The 20,783-nt window shown below is 38.6% G+C and overlaps 1 protein-coding gene across 2 annotated transcripts in view; it reads right to left on the reverse strand.

Moving 5' to 3' along the window:
- CACNA1D (calcium voltage-gated channel subunit alpha1 D) overlaps window positions 1-20,783 on the reverse strand; it is a 327,298-nt gene that overhangs the window by 134,713 nt on the left and 171,802 nt on the right. For both annotated transcript variants that reach the window (XM_026650299.2, XM_026650300.2), the window contains exons 8-10: window positions 16,666-16,835; window positions 2,787-2,874; window positions 1,937-1,963 (exon numbers count right to left, since the gene is read on the reverse strand). In XM_026650299.2, the coding sequence (XP_026506084.1) occupies window positions 1,937-1,963; window positions 2,787-2,874; window positions 16,666-16,835 (285 nt within the window). The remainder of the gene's footprint in view (window positions 1-1,936; window positions 1,964-2,786; window positions 2,875-16,665; window positions 16,836-20,783) is intronic.

Raw genomic sequence — 20,783 nt, forward strand, 5'->3', positions numbered from 1 at the left:
GGCTCGGCCAGTCTTCCTCAGGATACCGGGCTCGGGGCAGGTTCGGCCACTCCTCCTCAGGATACCGGGCTCAGGGCCGGCTCGGCCCAACAGGATCTCGGGCACCAGCGTCTGTCCTCTCCCGCGACTGGCACCCAACTGAACGCTGGGGCTGGGCCTTTATACTTCCTGTCCCACCCCATGACTTCTGGGGGGCGGGGACAGGCGGCGGTGACTCCGCCCACTCTGGCGGCTGTTCTGGCTCGTCCCTCGCAGGGGCGGCTGGTAGCCAAGTCACCTCACTACACTGACCTTGATCAGGGGTGAGATATAATCCACTCCAGCTCTTCCAGTTGCTTTCCACAACCTATCAATGCTACTTCAGTCTATTTACTGATCCTCAACCACCTAACTCTTAAAAAAGCCACAATCTCATGCATTTGTTCCATTGCACCGTCAGGGTCAGAAGCAATGGAACACGGAACTTGGGATCATTGGCAAACTGAAATCAACTTCTCTTAATTAACCTACCAGTGAACTCACATACACGTTGAACTGTAGGAGTGACAAGATGGAACCGTACCACATCTCACATGAAAAGACCTTCAAAGTGGAAGAGCACCATCTACGACTACCTTTTGGGATCTCTCATTTAAAAAGGAAGAGGGCTACTCAAGAGCAACACCCACCCACTCCTATTGGAGATAACAGACACATCAGAAAGATATTGTGATCAGCAGTAACAAAGCAGCTGCTAGATCTAGTAGAATAAGCATAGACACAATAGCCAGGTCAACTGCTAAAAGCACAATACATCAGTGTTGTCACTGCAATTTTTGCTACAGATCCAAGCATGAAACAAGTTTTACCAGGGACAAGGAAATTGGAGAAGTCCAGCTTCCAGAATTGCTTTGTTAGAATCTTCTCAATTATCTCTATTGTTCAGTGAATGTCTGTGAACAATAGTTAGCCTCTGGCTTGTTTGTAAACTGGTCGTTATGAGTATTTGCTATCCGTGATTCGTTATATCTGCCACATGACTGGTCACCTAAGTCAGATGGCATTGTTTTTGTTCCGTGATTGAGCGACCTAACCTTTATAAACAGAAGGAGTCTCTTTTCTGTTTGCAAATTTGTTTGCTATTTGTAATTTCTCAATACTATTCTATGAAAATGAAAAAAATGATGTACCGTATATACTCGTTCATAAGCTGAATATTTTTGGTAAAAAAGTGATGCATCAAAGAGAGGGGGTCAGCTTATAAACGGGTCTACACCAAAATTTGATTATTTTAAACTCTATGGAATCATTGAATTGAATATCTAATACATTGTCGTTTTGTTTACCTGGAGCGTCTGCAGGCATGGAGCCCCTCAGCTCCCTGTGGCCGCAGTTCGCCGTTCCCCGCCAATGGGAGCTGTAGGAAGTGGAGGGAGCTGAGGGGTTCCATGCCTGCAGACGCTTCAAGTAAACAAAACGTCCCAACCCGCCAGCGGCTTACCCTGACAGGCCGGGAGCCAAAGTTTTCCAACCCCTGAAATATAGGGTCAGCTTATGAAAGGGTCATACAGTTTTTGCTATTTTAACCTATCTGTTTTGGGGGGTCAGCTTATAAACAAATGGGCTAATGAATGAGTATATACGGTAAATTAAAAGATAAAAATATTCTTGCTTTTACTCATGGCACTTGCTTTCCATGAGCATTCTTGTGAATAAAAACTCACTTGCCCGAATGTTTGAGAATAAGTGAAAAAAGAGTTGCAAATACCAGCAAAACAAATTGCGGTACTTTATTCCAAAGAATGTTCATGAATCCTTTTCAACTGTATTCCTTAATCTCTGTCAGTAATATTTTTCATCCAATCAAATTCTAATACAGAAAATACAGAATCACGTAGTCATGATGTGTAAACCATCGCAAGGGAAAAAGTGATGGAAAAGAGAGGAAAATACTGACCTGAACTTGGATTTTGAGATAGTTTGACTAAAAGAAAAGGAAAACACATTTTTAAGAATATATAGAAACAATAATGTATACAATCCCTTCTCCTCGCAATGCTGTGCTTGGCAATCAAAACAATGGAATTACTCAAAGTTTGTGCATAAAAGTGTTTTCTCAACATAACGCTGCATGAATGCTGAAATACTATTGTCATCTGTTTACCATTATTTTTCTGATATTCTTTACAAACATGGATTTTACATGAGAAAGAAAGGAAATTAAATCTTATCCTCTGGGGACCAAAATATATATATAAAGCACAGGTATTTGCAGAGAAACAAATCCTGGATTTTAAATAGCTGTTTCAATGTGCTTTGGGACCCTTCTGGAAGAATGATGTTATGTGAATGAAAGTCATTATCACAATCATTATGTTAGTGCTATATTCATATAGCAATCTAATAAATATCAATTTTAGCTACTTGTAAAATATGCATACGCCAGATCATGTTTCAATTATTAAAAGACATTAGTCTCTGTTGCATTTCTTAGGTTATGTCTCTTCTTTTCTTCTTGGTGTTTTTGAAGCAGCAAAATTAAAAGCTCTATAATCTTTCTAAATGTAAGGCTCAAATGGCTACTTTATGAAATATATCTATATTTGTCCTGACTTCAGAATTTTAGATAAAATTGTGGTTAGATTTTACCATGAATGACTAAAAGCCAAAAATATAAGCATCTCACAAAGCTTGAGTATGTCAAAGCAAATATGTTTGAATAGGCAAAAGAGAAAAAAAAATGGCTCTTTTTAATCCTAGGATGTTGGAAACACTTTGACATCTTAATTGGAGCTGTATGTACTCACCACAGACTGCCACAGCATGCTGGGCTCTCTCCTTCTCCGCTGACATTCTCAGTGTTCACAGATTCAGTTTCACTTGTCGGCATGCTTGCTGTCAGGAGATAAAATAAGTGTTAGATTTACAGCCAAAGCCAGCCAGTTACATGTGATTTGCTTTTATATCTTATTAAAAGAACACCTCTACTTGTTTAGGTTTACTAAGAGTTTTATTCAAAAGGCGGAAGAATAGCAGAAGGAAGTCACAGTGTAGTAGACTCTTTACCAGCCCTCCTTTTGTTGGCAAAGGTTAATGCACAGGACTCTAGGATATATTAGAGGATATTTCTGTTGTTTCAGCAATTGAACACTTCTATTGAAAACGTATCACAGAGCTCAGTGAAGAGACGTTGCACTCAGAAGATGCTGTATGGAAAAAGGAATATGCCTGACCTAGTTTGTGAGACCTCTTTTGTGTGATGTGTTTCAGTATCATGTCTGAGGTTCTTTCAGAGCCATACCAGAAGAAAGGTAATAGTTAAGTCCCAGCTAACATGCCTGGCAATTCCAATAAGTGCAATAAAGATCCTTTCAAACAGAAGAGAAGAGAAGCCATCACACTCTGATCAATCAGTCTAAGCTGAGCACTCTCTATTTTTATTTTCCAAATTAAAAAAGTAAAACATGAAGGCGAGGAGTTAGGAGGTAATTGTATCTGAAAATATGACAAGAGTAGACAGGAAGGAGCACTGGAAATGGTGCAATGGGTAATACAAAGGATAAGGAGGATTGCCCATGATAAAAGGGGATTATAAAATTTGTTACACGCCAGTGATTTATTGAAATCACTACTGAGTAATTAGCAACCGTGGTTAATGGTTTGTTAGACAAAATCAGCTGATATTGGTCACACTCACTGATCCTCAATTCTACAGAGGCGTAAGGAGATACCCGCATGCTGCAAAAGGAGTTAAGGAAGCAGGAATGAGCATAACTATCAGCAGTTCCAGAACTGAACATTATTTCTTTGGCTGTGCTAGTCAACACGAAAGGAAAACCTTAGCACACAGACTACAAAGGCTTACTCTTGCCCCTTTATGAGGTGGGGATGTCATCGTAAGTAGGAAAACAAGAGTGAGGATAGAAGTAGCATTGAAGTCACTGGGGAGTAGCAAGGGCAACGGCCAATTAGACTTTTGCTTTTAGTAACTTAGCAACTGTTGCTGGGACCTTTGTAGGCTGTTTCTGTATCTAAGGTTTTCTTACCAAACTGAGAACTAAAAAGTTTTTTTATATCATTGTTTTTTGTGAATTTTTTGTCTTTGTTACCGTTGCTGGAATGATAGTCCTGAAGACTGAAGGGCCACATTTCCATTTACACTTCGGCTCCTTTACACCACTCTGGCATTATCTAGTATTTATTCTCCACAAGTCAGGTACAGAACAGGCAGTATAAGCTTCTCCACACTGACCTGCCAAATTGCATCAAACCTGACCTAGACAGACCATCTCTAGGTGGCAAGGGGTAGTTCAGTTTGCATACCCAGTCATTCCTGGACTTGATGGTGAGACTGCCAACTCTACATTAGCCAGATTCTCAGCAAATGTTTGCAACAGCTGAGGATCTGGCGCTACAAATACATCATTACATGAAATTTCACACCTCCTCAGTGTTGCATTACAAAGATAAGAAACAAGATCTAAAATACTCATGCAATTGTTCAAACAATAGAAGACAGTCCAGTCATTAAACACTGCAAGATAGATTTTTGTTTCACATGGTTCCTTTGTTTAAGATAGTTCTTTTAACATAATATAAGCAGCTTCTTTATACTGAACTTAAATCACTCATGTGCCTAGTTGGCACATGTGCATAATTTACAATATAATGTTTTTCTATATAAATGAGACAAAACATTTAAAAAATCAACAATTAATACTGTAAGTCTTGTATGAAAATTATAGTTAAAGTTGCAAAAGAGTTCAAAAGGGATTATTTTAATGTTCAACAATAAGTCACTGGCAGTCACGATTTCCTACTTAGGATGCTGTCTCATGTCTGCAGTTTAAAGAGTTGCCAAGTTTTCTTCCTCTCGTAAGTCCTGAAATATTATGCCATATGATTTTGCAAGCAGAAAAATCAACATTTTAGCCATGGCGAAAGAAGAAAAAATATAGTTTATCTTTTATAACATAAATTGGTATTATTGAACTAAACATGAAACAAAACTTCGGTTGTTTTGAACAACTGGAAAACCACCAAACTTTCCATACAAAGGGTAATGTAACATTAGAATATTTTGAAAGAAGTCTGAATCTTTAACACACAGCTTGGGTTATTGTATGAATGAAAAAGTAAACCTCAGGACTTCCACTGATGAATTAATATAGGGGTTTGGTGAGACTATTCTGTAGCTGAGCACAGACATATGTATACTCATTTGTTGAAAAAGCTTGTCATTTATGAAGATCAACTTCAAACTATAAACGCACAGAAGATTAGCTCTGTATACCATCCAAACAACTTTGTTTTGCACTATTCATATTACTCCCAAGAGCAATATTTTATTTTATTTCTGTCCGTTATAATAATCTCTTCATGTTAAAATAAGGGAGGGGAAATAGAAAACCACTATGTTTAAAATTACATTAAAATGAATTATTGTGTAAGATACAGAAAGTATTTTAAAATGGGAAAATATTAATTTATTATCAGTGCTTTTTTTTAAAAAAAAAATTAAGACATCAAGTGCCCTCAGGCCCCAGTTCAAGAAAGCACTTAAGTATATATTTAAGTCCATTTCTGTTCAGCACAGCACTAAATCAGTTGTTTACATGCAGTTCCTGAATAAAAATGTTTTCAATGTGCATCAAGGCCTACATGTCACCACATAATTGTACCTGTGTTTCTTTAAGATACTGAAAAAGCAGAAGTACTCTACTGTACTAGGGGTTGTGATAGTTGCTATGGTGACTAGTAGGTTGCTGGATTTTTTTCTTCTGTGTAGTAGAATAAGCAGTTATATTTAAACTACCCAATTCAGAGGATACATTAATTCTCCTTTTCTTAGACAACTTCCCTGTTCACAATTCTTCTGATATTTTTTGCATGGATACATTTTTCTCCACATTTGTTCAGAACCCCTTCCACTTCCCTCCCCCAACTCTTTTATGAATTATGTTAAGCCTGATCCCGCACAATTGACATCAATGAGAATTATGCGCCTTATTTCAATGGGAGGAAGATAGTCTTCCTGGGACAAAGTTTCCTCTCAGATGCGCCAGTGGAGTTATTCTGTATTTACACTGGTGTAACAGAGCAGAATATGACCCTCTGTCTTCTGTTGGAGTTCTGCAGCCTTTTTACTTGTCAAAACTGGGAATGGCTTCTTTGTAGATGGGGCGGGGGGAGATTTACCAAGTGCCTGATCTTGCAACTCTTATTCACTTGAGTAATCAGTGAGATCAGGACTCAATTAATAGAAATAAATGCATACTTCAGCACTACCTTATTTCCCTCTCACATACACCAGTGCAAATCAGGAATGACTCCAGTGAGATCAGTGGAGCTGCAATGGTATAAAACAGATGTCAAGCAGAAGGGGAATTAGGCCCACTGTTTCCAGGCTGTAGTATCCATACATCTGACAAAAATGGGAAGTTCAGGTGTTGTGGCACAGATCTATTGATTGTCCTCCAGTTAGAAAACACGAAATGGAAGCTTTCTGCTACTATCCTGTTTCTTATAAAGTGTCACTCACTGCTAGGGTGTATTTATTTATTTTAAATAAATATCAGATTGTTTATAAAACAGGGAAAAGCATAAAAATAATATAATATTAAGACAAGCCTAGAGTTCAATCCTAGCAAGATTCTATTACCGGTCAATACACAGTCAGAAATTTCACCCCACTTTTCCTGAATTTAGCTGCTTTAAGAAAAATAAAGGTTCTAGGTAAAATCCTAGGCCCTGTTGAAGTCATTAGGAGTTTTGCCATTGATTACAATGAGGCCAGGATTTCACCCTGTTTCTAACAGGGTCCTAATCAATCCTATTTCAATTTGTGACATTGTAGGTGTAGTGTTGGGGAAAAGTGTGGGGAGCAATGATAGAATAATAGACAATATAGGGGAAATTAGAAACCTAACATGTATTAAACTCTAATAATAAGCGAACAGAGAGGCTTGGTAGTAGTACTGTGAATGGCAGTATTGAGGGACCAAGCTTCAGGAGTGATAACAAGTCTCAGTCCCAAGTGGAACTCAGTAGCAACACTGCACGAGCACATCCACCCTAGATAATCCAAACTGGCACTGGCATCTGCACTGAACAGGCTGAGTTATATGACCACAGCCTTTTAAGGAGAAGGAGTTTATGGGGGGAAATAACATTGTATAGGACGAATCAGTGGAAAACCTTATGAGCTTAATGAGACTAGCCTTCTGTTAGAGCTCAGGTGTGCTAAGCGAGAGACATGTTTTTCCTCCCTAGAAAATATGAATGCACAGAAATACCCAGGGATTATCTTCTTTATTAAGATTTGCTCCCTTTTTTTGGTGCTCCCCTGGAAAGTTCATCTAGAGCACTAGAAAATATCACCGTAATTCAAATTATATGAATCAATTTCAAATGTAATGTGATTGTTTTAAGCAATATAAACACCGCATGCAACATTTGATATTTTCCAAAGCATACAGTATTTAGGTCAAATATATCAGCTATTGCCAGACTCTTAGCTGTTATTCAACTAAAATGATTGTGCCTTTCCACCGCAAAGCTGGCTGCTCCAATAATTCTGTTATATGTGGGATTTGCAACTATATATCCCTTATTAATATCATTGTGATTTGAACAAGTTGCTATTTCTGTTATTTTCTAAAAATACACTGCAGAATTTTTTTAAGCCAACCTTATTTGTTTAACAGACACATATATATTTGTTTACCCGCCTATGTCTGGGAAGTACATGAACTTTCTAAAGGTTGACATTTTAAAGACTGACCAGCTGATGAAGGGGCAAGTTAAACAGTTTATCATTGAAAATTTCCCAGGCATCCTTAAATTGTAATTCAGGTCATTTCTACAGGAGATCTTTAATAAACACACACATCTCCTAATCCAAAGAATTGAGTAGAACTGGTGTTCAATCACACATGATGGAATTTCTGAGTTTTTTTTCAGTTTGCTTTTTTTTTTAAACCTAGGAAATTGCAAACAATAAAGCACATTAAAAGAACATTATTATAGTTGCAAAATCAAACACTCTAAAGTTAGGAAATGCCAGAATTAAGGTTGCCTGTGCAACCTTAATCTGGCCTCCCAGCAAGTATGCATTATGATACAGTCTTTAATTATAAAATTACATAATATTTTTTAAACACCGGACCCCTGCCTCATTTGTTGCAGAAATTGGAAGGTATGTAGAGAATGAATAGGGGCACTATACTCGCTGACATTGAAGCCACTCAGTGTTTGTGCACTAAAGGGGTATAAATTTTAGTGTGCACTAGTGTGTTGCACACAAACTGGCATGCACTAAAAATTTCCTGCTGTGCGTTAATGTAATCCTGTTTCAAACAGAACTACATTAACACACATTCGGGAATTTTTAGTGCATGCCAGCAGGGTCCACACAGGCTAGTTTGTGTGCAACACGCTAGTGTGCATTAGAATTTATACCCCTTTAGTGTAGACTAATGCACCATGTAGACAAGCCCTTAATGTTGATCCTGTCAGTATTCATTCTGATAGGTTCTCACTCTCCGCTGGCAACGCCCATTGAAGGTCTGGTGCAGGTGGAGAGGCTTTGGTAGCCTGGCTCCGAATAGTAATAGTATAAATGCGTCCGGTCTCCATGCAGATGTACCAAATGAACTAGCCCTCCACAGATTACTTGAGATCTAAGGGATTACTGCATGGGTCTTGGGAACCTGGTATACTCAATAAAACAGATGGAGAACATGATTTATCTGGAACTAGCTGAGGAAAGAGGGCCTAATCTTGCAGTCCTTCTGCAATTTTTCCATGGAGGTGGAGGTTCATGAAAAAATACATATGGCTGGAAGAGAATGGTTTAGGGTGGGATTTTTAAGTGCGCAGTAGGAGCCTAACTCTGATCCCATTGAAGTCAATAGTAAAATTCTCATTGACATACACAGGAGCAGAGTTAGGCCAATGCTGACTGTTTTTGAAAATCCAACTCTCAGAGTCAAAGGCCCCAATCCTACAGCCCTCTCTTACACATGAATGGTCTCAATGGTTTAGCTGGTTCACTTCCAGTATATATGAAAAACTATTGCAGTCTTTTAGCATGTTTTAAAAAGGTATTCCAGCTCGTAAAAGTTATCCAAGCCACTAGAAAAGTAGATTGAATAGTTCAAGCAGTATAAATAATTTCAAATTGAATCAACAAGACCGTTTAAAATATCTAGTAAGGATTTTCCTGAAATGTTTTACATATATTTTATCCAATTAGCAGATATACTTACTTATAGGATATAATCTAATATCAAAATAATTTACTTGAATTTTACATTTTGTTTATTTTTTCTAGTATTTTCCTTAAAATGCATTTCCTGTATCCTCTCAATTTACAAATTTCTGTTTGGATTGATATTTTTCATATCATAAATAACTGGGTCAGATTTGTCAAATGCACTCCAGATCTTAGCTGCTATTTAACAAAAGTCATTGCCTCACCACAACAAGTAAGCCATTGCACTGATAATTCTGTTGTACGCAGGATTTTATACTAGAACTAGATCTTCCTAATTGCTATCATTGTGATTTTGACAAGTTGCTATGTTTGCCATTATTTAAAGGATGTAGACAGGAAATTATCAACTACATTTTAAAAGTCTTTCCATAGGAAAAAAAATTAACAAGACGAAAGGAAAAAAGTACATAGCATAAGAACATTGTATTTAGTTTGTTAAATTTTGCATTCATTGGAGGGGGGGGACACACAACATTCGAAACAATATAATTGTACAGTCTACAGTTCTAAAACATGCTGTTCTAAACTTACACTATAATCAGTTATACAGCTTCAGAAATGCTTTGGTAGGTTTTTTCATATTTGAATTTAAGAGATGCTTTTCTATCTGGCTCACTTGCCTTTTGAAAAGGTAAGCCTACGCTTAAACTAAAACACTCTCAAACAAAGGCACACTTCAGTGGAAATCTAAATGGATAAAAATGAGCCTTTAGAAAGTTAAAGCACTGCAAACAGCAATCTGTTTGAAGCATGCATTTGAAATAGCAGATCATTTACATGCATGATGCATGTCTGCATGCAAAAGCTGTTTATTTCTATATTTTTAAAAAGGCATATATGTTTTCAAGAACCAACATATAAAATGCATCATTTGCACAAAAGAATGCTCAACTTCAAAACAGAACACATTTTACCATGTTTATTGGAAGAACTGCTAAAGCAGCTAAATCTGCCTTTCTTCTTTTCCATTAAGTCGTCCAATGTAACCCCTTCGTGTTAAGTATATGTAATCCCATCATTTACGCAGTAGATGGCAGCAGTTGCAATGCAAAAAAATAAAAATGTGTCCACATATACAATACAAGAAATCTCAGACAAAACACAGAATGAAATTACCAGCCGCACAACTAATCTAAAATCTTTCACCACTTACACTGATTTCTGCATTTTGGACCAAATCCTTGCCCCTTTGGAGTCAATGGGAGTTGTTTCACTGAATTTGAAGGAACGGGGATTTGGTGCATAATTAAAATAACAGTTTATGAAGTATCTTAGCAATTTATTTTTCATCTTAATAGTTAGAATGTGTGCTATTATTCAACAGTACCTAACACTCACTGGTTAACAGTAAAAATGTTTACAGAATTACAAGGGTATCATATAAAACAGGGGTTCTCAAACTGGGGGGTCAGGACCGCTCAGGGGGTTGCGAGGTTATTACATGGGGGGTAGTGAACTGTCAGCCTCCACCCCAAACCCTGCTTTGCCTCCAACATTTATAATAGTGTTAAATATATAAAAACATATTTTTAATTTATAAGGGGGGGGGGTTGCATTCAGAGGCTTGCTATTTGAAAAGGGTCACCAGTACAAAAGTTTGAGAACCACTGATATAAAATGTTTAAGTTACTGAAGACAGAGGCATAGGTTAAAATTTCAAAAATGATGAACTGACTTAGGAACCTAAATCCCACTTTAAAAGTACGTAGGTCACTTAGCCTAACCCCCATTGATTTAGGCTCCTATGTGACTCAAGCACTTTTGAGTATTTTATCCAGTTTAATTTTGCAGTGATTGCAGGACTGAGTCCCTTATTTCTGAATGTGCAGAGATCAGACACACGTCTGTGATCATGAACGTTCCATGTGGAAAAGGGGCATGAATGGAGCTAGCAGGTCTACACTTTATGCTAAAGAATCCTTTCCGGAAATTAGTAATTTGTAGGAGTATATTTGGAAGGTGACCACATTTATCTCGCAAGTCTTTACAGACCTTTCCTGGAAGCTCATTATTCTGGTGCTTGTCATTTAAACTTCACTAAGCTCCCAAACCAGAAATTCAGCTTCATAATGCAGACAAGAGGGCTCCTTCCTTCACGGAAGGTATCTGCTGAATATCTACATAGAGATCTTGCCTCCTTTTATGCATACCTTCACATGTAATCTGAAATGCAGCAGAGCACCTTCAGATAATCTTTGAGTGTCAAATGGAAGGAAGTGAGGCCACTTTGCAGCCCTTACTCCTTCTTCACACATTGTCACAGATCATGCACAAAATTATATTCAGTTCTACTTTTTAAAACACATTTGCACAAATAGGCTAAGAGATTGCCTATTCAGTGGAAATTTCCATTCAGCATACATAAGTGGGCCTGCTTAGTGCCAATACGACACTGGCAAATCATTAGTTTACTGTATAACAAAAAACAGTGCACTTTTGAACAGCACATTATAAAACCTTTATGACTCAGTCAAATCAAAACTCATTTTCACTTAGTATCCTGAAGGGCACAACTACAACCCAGAGACCTTCTCAGATGCTTACATGTGCTTTGTTTGTTTTGTAGGGTGAAATAGACTTAAAGCCTGTGTCTCTGCCCACAGGAGGATCACCCATATCTCAGCTGCACGTGAGGATCTAGCCCACTGGTGTTTTCATCGCCCTAATTTTTGTTCATTTTGTTCATTTTTTTCTGCTTGACATCAAAGCAGGTGGCATCCCTGCAGGCCAAGGTGAAAGTAGGGGGAAAGTATGGGTACAATTTTCAAAAGTGCCTAAGTGACTTAGGAGTTTTAGTGCTATTAACAAACACACATTTAGCAATAAGGACCCTAGGTCCTATTGACTTTCAATGAGATTTAGGCTCCTACGTGCCTACGTCACTTTTGAAACTGGGACTTAAGGCTTGTCAACACAAGTTTTGTACTGATTTAGCTATAATCGGCACCTAAACACTTGCAGATTTTTAAACTGACAGAGTTAAAATTATACAAAAACTGTGTAGGCACCTAAGTCACTTAAGAGTTTTTGAAAATTGTACCCACTGTCTAAAATCTCCCAAACAAGCTCAGCTAGTAGCTAAAATACATGGACTTATTTATTTACTTTGCAGATACTAGGGGAAAGATCTTTGGTGGTGCTAGAGCTCCACTAGGAACAGCTGAAGAAACAGGAGGGAAAAAAAGTGGCTTTAAGCTACCTTTGCACTCCCTGACTTCTAGGGCTGCTGAAGGGCAATTTGGGGGTTCCTCTAAATAACATCTGGCTGCAAAGTCTCACTACAGCTTGGGGAATCTCCAGCTGGCCAGATCTGCCAGCTATCTGGCTGCTTTCCGCTGCTGGAACAGTACAAAACAGCCAGAGGAGGAACTGAAGCTCTGTCCCTCAGTGTCTAAAAGCTGAAGGCATTCAAAGGAGACATTAACAGTTCAAAGACAATGCAGCACCAATGGAGTTCTGATAAATGCATTAGGGTCCAGATTTTCAAAGAACTCTCACTGAAGTCAATAGGAATAATGAGAGTGCTGTGGTGATTAGTTAGTTAGTACAGGGCTTTGAAAATGTAACCTGCTAAGTGCTCAGCAGCAGAGTTGTATTGTATTGGTTGAAATGACTCTCCTCTGTCATTCCTCATATATTTCTCATGTTATCAGTTTCATTTTGACATAGGATAAATAACTGTCCTTGCCCCTGCCAGGCTGCCCATGGTCTGAACATTAATGTCAAGGTTTTTCCCAAAAATGTGTTTTAATTACTTTCTCCTTCAAATTCCCTGCCCTGAAAGTATCTTCTGACAATTAACATAACCTAAAATAACATAATCATTAACAATGTACAGACAAAGGCTGCCCCATTCTTTCCACAGCTAAGTAAAGACATGGTTCTGCTGTATGGGGGAACCTAACCCATAGAGAAGCCAGTCCCAGATCTCCACAGCCCTTTGCAAGCCACTGAGCACTGCTCTGGGGCAGGTCTCTCTAGGGCAGTGCAAGTATAGGTCTGAGATTAGGACAGGCTGCCAAAGGGATGGGATCTGGCCACTATGTCTGCAAATGTCATGGGTCTCCTGGCCAACAACCCCATTAGTGGCTGCATGGATGTACAGCAATCTGCCAATGAGTTGGGCAAGAAGATTGTGACCCTGTATAAGTCCCATGCACAAGGTCTGTTTTCTCAGGTTTTGTGACCACTGTGACATTGCACTCCATATTTTTATAAAAATATGTTTATAAGGGTGGATATGATGTAACTGGAATATACTTTATGCAAAAGGTCTCTTGTAAGGTATCATTACAAAGCTTATAATCTACTGAGTGTCATCATCCTATTTGTATGAATGTATCATTCTTGTATCTGAAAGTAGGAATATGAAATATAACTCTGAGGTTCTATTGTAATTATGCAAAGTGTGGGCAATTAATGGTGGTTTGGAATCTTGATGGCTCCCAGTAACTAGGACAATTGGTTGTAGATGGCTCTGTTTACTTGTAAGCCTTCCTGTATACGTGCTGGGTAATGACGTCTCACAGGACATGTGAACATGTCACATGATACTGGAATCCATCTTTAATCCAGTGCTTTCCCATTTAGAAGGAGGGGGGGAACCCAGAGAGAGACAAAGGATTCCTGCCTTGTACCAAAGCTATAAAAGGGGGTGGAACAGAACAAAGGGATCCCAGTCATGTGGAATCCCCTGCTTTTCATCTAAGATGCCTGCTGGAACTAACAAGAACTGTACCAGGGGAAAAGATTGGGCCCAGACTAAGAAGGAGTCTAGTGTGTGAAAGAAGCTTATTGAAACATCTCTGAGGGTGAGATTTACCTGTATTCAGTTTCTTAATGTATTAGGCTTAGACTTGCGTGTTTTGGCTTTATTTTACTTGGTGACTTACTTTGTTCTGTTATTACTTGGAACCACTTAAATCCTACTTTTTATTCTTAATAAAATCACTTTTGTTTATTATTGAACCCAGAGTAAGTGATTAGTACCTGGGGGAGCAAACAGCTGTGCATCTCTCTCTATCAGTGTTATAGAGGGCGGACAATTTATGAGTTTACCCTGTATAAGCTTTATACAGAGTAAAATGGATTTATTTGGGGTTCAGATCCCATTGGGAGCTGGGTGTCTGGGTGCTGGAGACAGGAGCACTTCTTAAGCTGTTTTCAGTTAAGTCTGCAGCTTTGGGGGTGTGGTTCAGACTCTGGGTCTGTGTTGCAGCAGGCTTGCGTGTCTGACTCAAGAAGGCAGGGTTCTGGAGGCCCAAACTGGCAGAGAAAATGGGCTCAGGGGTAGTCTCAGCACATCAGGTGACAGTCCCAACGGGGTCTCTGTGACCGAACCATCACAACCACCATGTGGACACAGACTGTACTCTCTAAAACATACAAACTTCTTTTATTTATCTTAGTCTTTTATACTGACACCCATTACGTCAATATATGAGTGCTTTCCACATAAGATCAATAGCAATAGCAATGCTTAGTGAACTCCAGACTGTCTCTGCCTCTTCTACCTTTCAAGGATAAAAACTCTGCATGGGCTGTCTTTTATACATATACATTACCCCTTTTAGGTAACAACACCAGCCCAAACTTGCCTCCCACTCTACCATAGTATCAAGGATAAAACTCTGTTTCCTCTAAGACAGTAACATGGGTTCAGACTTTATTGGCACTGTGAACCAAAAGTCTAATCTTCTGGAATCCGGAACTCTGGGGACAGGAGTTAGCCTAAATATTATTTTTATGTGGCAATAAGTTCCAAAACCAAAAAAATGATTTCAATACATTTCAGGAACAAACCACGCAATATTTACCAGTTTTGACAAACATTATGCCTGGAAATCATTTCTAGCTACAACGCTGATTTGCAAATCAATGAAGTATTACATTGATGTTCAAAAGCTAAGACATTATTGAAATATTTTAAACATATGGTAACAAATATGTGTAAAAGAATGCAGTTTCTTATAATTAAATAACAATACTATAATAGCAATATCAATAACAATGAATATGTATTAATGTAATAAGGAATACTGTTCCGAGTTTCTGTCTATGACAAATCACTCCTTGCCAGATTCTGATACCCCTAATTATACTGAATAGTATCTTGCTGGGTAAATAGCTCCCACTGGTTCCAGTAGAACTATCTGAGGAGTACTCAACATAAATAAGGGTGTCAAAATCTGGCCCTCAACCTCCAATCTTATGGGTAACCGCATTTCATTAAGAAACTCCACAACAGAAATATTTTAATTCTACATGGTCACTCATCTACAGCATCATACATTTCATATTAAAACTTTAACCACTACTTTGCAAATAAAGTAGAAAGTATAAAAATCTTTCCATTAGAGGTATATTTGAAATTTCTGAGTTACACAGACTTTAGCTGACAACTACAAACCATGTACAATTGTTGCAAAGTCATAAAATTAACCTCTTCATTGTAGACATTTCTGCTAAGACTTTTTGGTGTAGACGCATTTGAGGACTTTCATGATATAAATCTGAAGGTGTTAAAACATTTATTGTTACCGTTGTCATTAGTACAGTACTCTATAATAGGTGAACTATATAAAGAAAGCAACAGTGACCGTTTTTTAATGTTGACTAAAAGTCCACAAAGATTTCAAGTATTTCACCTCATGTAAACACTCCTCATAAAGATATCTTCATATACCATGCTTAGGGCTTCTCTACATGGCAAATTACTACACGGCAAATTGGTGCACTGTGGAGTCACACCCTGGCTTGCTGTACAGTAACCCACTGCCTAGACCTAGCCTTAACTGATAGACAGGAGGGGATGTCTGAGGTGTAATTTCTTTCTTCACAGAATTAGTGGAAACCATCTTTTTTAACACAATAGAAGGCTTAAACATTTAATCTTTAGATTTTTCTCAATGTCTCCTGTTTCTTGGGGTTTGAATGTGGAGTTAAGAATGTACTTTTCTGAGCCATTTTCTTCTAACTCTAATACACACAGCCACTGACAATCATATATCCCTTTTGGCTATGCCAGTAAGAGTCTAGATTTGAAATGTCATTGAGTTGCATGCAATTTGTATAGCCACTATTATTTTAGAAACCAAAAATAAAATAGAAAACCTTTATAAAACAATGCTTTTCAAACCTTAATAGTGGGTATCAAAATAGAGTGTGGATCACAGTTTGTACAGGAGTAAAGCAGGGCAAAATCTGGGGATACGTTTCCAGTCCATTTGTTATGGCAGTAGGTAAATGAATATTAATAAAGATCTGGATACTCAACTAATGCAAATTTTTACACAACACTAAATTAGTATAGTAATATTTGATATGCTATATCCTCTCCCTTATTTCAACTTTTCTCCAAGCAGTCCAATTGTCTTTCAGTGGGAGTATAAAGTGTAAAGAATACGTACTGTTCCGTTTGCCTTCTTCATCACCCTCCTCCTCATTCTCAGGGTCAATGTCTTCTGCCTGTGTAATCCAATCTAAATATCCCTTCAGATCCTCTTCAAGCTGCTGCTTTTCACGCAGCTTCTGAAAGTCCCCTCGGGCTTTGGCTTTTTCTCTTTCCTTGGAAAATTCTCTATTGAATTCAGATAAAACAGAACAAATATTGATTATAAGGCTGCATGGCATTTTTGACAAGGAATCTACATTGAAGAATAGATTTGACACAGCAAAAGAACTAAAGATACTATACAGAAGATTTGAAAGATTTGTTCAAAGCAAGACTGTGGTGCTAAAAGTTCATGCCAAATTTCTTTCAAGCTACACTTTTCATAACTGGTAATAAATACAGTTTATAAAAATCAAGAATTCTATTTACTAAAGAGTACAGTTTCTATGATTTTGGCCTCTACACTCTTTGAAGCCTCAACTGTTGTGAAGTTTAAGTCTAATTAAAAAACTTAAACATTATTCTGTCCGGCTCCACCACAATTTATACTCCCAGTTTTAGCAACATACTCCCCAGCTGAACTGAGGGTACTCTGAGAGAGTGCTGCTTCCAACACAAAAAGAAGATGGTGGTTTAGACTTGCCCTCACCTCTGCTAACTCTGAGTTAGGTGCTTTGCCAAAACTATTTATGTCAGTACATGTCCTGACTATGACTCACAGACAAAGGATCTCCCTTAGGTTGTCTTACTTTCCATTAGGTCAAGTAGAGAGGTTGCTCAAGATTCTGAACCTTTTTCCCCTTTGTTCTCTGTGAGAAGGCCTGCCAAATCCTGTTACTCATAAATCAGGATTATGCCCTTTTGACTGGTTGTCCATTTGTTAGGAAATATACTCTATCTAGTGCAGCCTTTTGTGATTCCATTCATCCCTTGTGCCACTTCTTATCACGAGATTATCTTCAAATGGTGTGTGGCTCATACTCTGCCCTTACTTATACCCGGGTGTTACCACAATGACTTCCAACTTTCTTGCAATATGCACTTTGACACATGGTCCACACAGATTTTTGAGACACATTGTGCAATATCATGGCTGTGAGCTCCAGGTCTTCCTTTGCTAGAGTGTTCAAACATTTTCTAAGGTGCTTAAGTACCAATAGATATGGTACTTGTGTAAAGAACCATAGGTTGCAAATAGGTTTCAAGTGATAGTACTGTCACTATAGGACTTCTTGCAAAAGATCTGAAGGGTCCTCATCTTAAACCTATCATTGGACCTAATTTTGTCCACAGATAGGCTGGCAACTCTTCCATTGGATTCAATAGGAGTTTTGCCCTTCTACCAGGGGAAGGAATTGGTCCCATTATTTGGAAAGTAAAGCATACTCTATTGGAAAATTTCCAGCCAGTTTGTGACAGGGCACAAAAGAAGCTTAACAAAGAGGTATTCATATAGATACCTCTGAAATAAGATGGGCTAGATTGTGTCTGTTAGGCTGGCCCACATTTATATGGGTGATTATTACAAAAGAAAATGCCCATCGTTTGGGTTTCACTTTAATGAAATGACATTACAGCTTGGGGAACAACTAACTGAATTTTTAATTCAATCGTTTACAAAATATTACAACTGCTAGGTATTAGAAACTAAATAAAATGGTTTACATCAAATGTAGGTATGCAGACCAGATATTTGTACTTCAGCTCCACTTCTAATCCGATTTATAAGATCTAATAGTGATCAATACATTGCACAGGAAATGATAGAATAGACACCTCAAGCAAACAAGCATTGCAAAAGAAACACCCACCCCCAATAATCCCACACTGGCCAATTTTTAAACCAGTGCAAGTAAGAGAAGAATTTGGCCTTCTGTATTTTTAATAGAACACTCATTTAGATATTTATGTTGATAGATTTATTTAAAGTTAAGAAAATTAGTGACTTTCTGGAAAGAAAACTGCAGACTTATGAGAAGGGGCCAACTCTTGGGCAGTGCACCTATGTCCAGTTTGGCAGGGTGGATGGAATCCCTCCCAACCTGGTGGCAGAAAGTGGGACAGCCAGGGAGACACACCCTATGCTCCCCTTAGGAGAGGAGTTTTGGCCAGTGAATTTGTGTAGCCCTGCGTCTGATGACCCATGTTCCTCCATCTACTTTGTTACAGAGAGTGCCAACTGGGAGCTGTGCTCCCTGATGTACAGGTAGTGCAGAGTCCCCTTGGGCACAGGGCTGTATTAAGGAATAAGTATAGGCACATACCTAAGGCTTCCACCCTGGCTATGCCATTGAAATTGCAACTTTCATTTAAAAATAAATTATGTTTCTAGACGTCACTGTTGCCAAGAAAACCTTGTAAACATTACCTCAGTGTAACTAATGCAGACAGCCTGAAACAATAGCTTTGAGAGGCATGAACTGCCCTGGTCATTTTAATAGAGTATTCAGTTCCGTTCTCTGAGTCCTCCCCCTGCAGAATCTTCTTGGTTGACTGGAGGCTGAGTCATCCCTCACCCATACAGAACCCAGCCCTCCTGAAGGCAAGGAGCAGTAGTCCAGTGAGGGAACTGTACTCCAAAGAGGAGCAGGGGCAAGCTACCACCAGCCCTTGTGTGGATCGGTGGCCCCCTGACACCGCTACTCCAGGGAGAGGCATGATTATGGTGCAGGGGCATAACTTACTTATAACCTTCACTAGTTTATTGATAAGAAGAACCTATCAAAATATCAGCTGCAATGATTTTAATACTGTTTAAAGAATTGTGAGAATGTGTAAATAAATCTAAAAAATAAATAGAGTAGAATCTACTTAGTTTTCTCTCGTTTGGAATGATTGTATAATTTATAGTTTGCAGTGTTGTTGTAGTCGTGTTGGTCATGAGAGAGACAAGGCAGGTGAGGTAATATCTTTTATTGGTGGAAGGGACAAGCTTTCGAGCTTCACAGGAAGAGGAAGAGCTCTGCGAAGCTCAAAAGCTTGTCCCTTCCACAAACAGAAACTGGTCCAATAAATGATATTACCTCACCTAGCTGTTCTCTCTGTATAATTTACACGTGAAGGAGATCAGTTTATACTGCTCTCATTCACTGTAGCATTCCATGTAAATAAAAGATATTTTGGGGGATTCACACATGATGCAACTCCAAACTATATATATTTGACCCATTACTTCAAGAGCAATGGCATTAGTATTTGGTTGAATGGTGAGCTCAATAAAGCAGCTGTACTTGTAATTGTCACGAAAACTGGAAATGTATATTCAAGCATAACCCAAACCATCAGTGGCAGAACCAATGTGGGAAAAGATCCCTTTGAATTTACAGCAACATTTCCATAAAATTCCCAGACTGTCCATAGTCCCTGGTAAACCCCAGTGTCCGCAGACTGGCACACCTTACAGAAGACAGTCTGGATTTATGCTGACCTTTGTGGGAGTAGGAGCTATATCAGTATTAATAGAGAAAGCAGTGGGAGCCCCCAACTAAATATGATATCCTCACACTCTGAATTTCAACTGTTACACCCTGAAATTTTTTTCATTCCATATCACATATTTCTAAAAGATATGGATCAGTGGTTCTCAAACTATTGTACTGGTGACCCTTTTCACATAGCAAGCCTCTGAGTGCAACCCCCCTTAAAAATTAAAAACACTTGTTTATATATTTAACACCATTATAAATGCTGGAGGCAAAGCGGGGTTTGGGGAGGAGGCTGACAGCTTGCGACCCCCCATGTAATAACCTCGCGACCCCCTGAGAGGACCCGACCCCCAGTTTGAGAACCCCTGGTATGAATTGTTCATACCACTAGATTTACCACTGCAGGCCCTCCACTGCCAATCCTGTATTTTTAAAGCTTAGTTTGCCAACCGACAAAGTCTACACTGGTGTAATCTTCCTCAGAAATGTCCCCTTTAGGTATTTCTTTTTTCTTAAAGGAACTACTACTCAGGGATATGTCAGGATCTAAAAAGTCCTTCCCCATTAAATTTTTATACAGAGCTCAGTGACCATAGACAGTTTAAGAAGCTTTAATGAGCTCCTCCTTAAAATTAAACCTGTTCTCTCCACCCTTTCTCAGTTTGGTACAGTTGTTCATTAAGGGCTGAAATTCAAACACAGGCAAACA

Source organism: Terrapene carolina, unplaced genomic scaffold, assembly GCF_002925995.2.
Source record: "Terrapene carolina triunguis isolate 2854851 unplaced genomic scaffold, T_m_triunguis-2.0 Scaffold89, whole genome shotgun sequence".
In the NCBI taxonomy this organism is placed as follows: domain Eukaryota; kingdom Metazoa; phylum Chordata; order Testudines; family Emydidae; genus Terrapene; species Terrapene triunguis.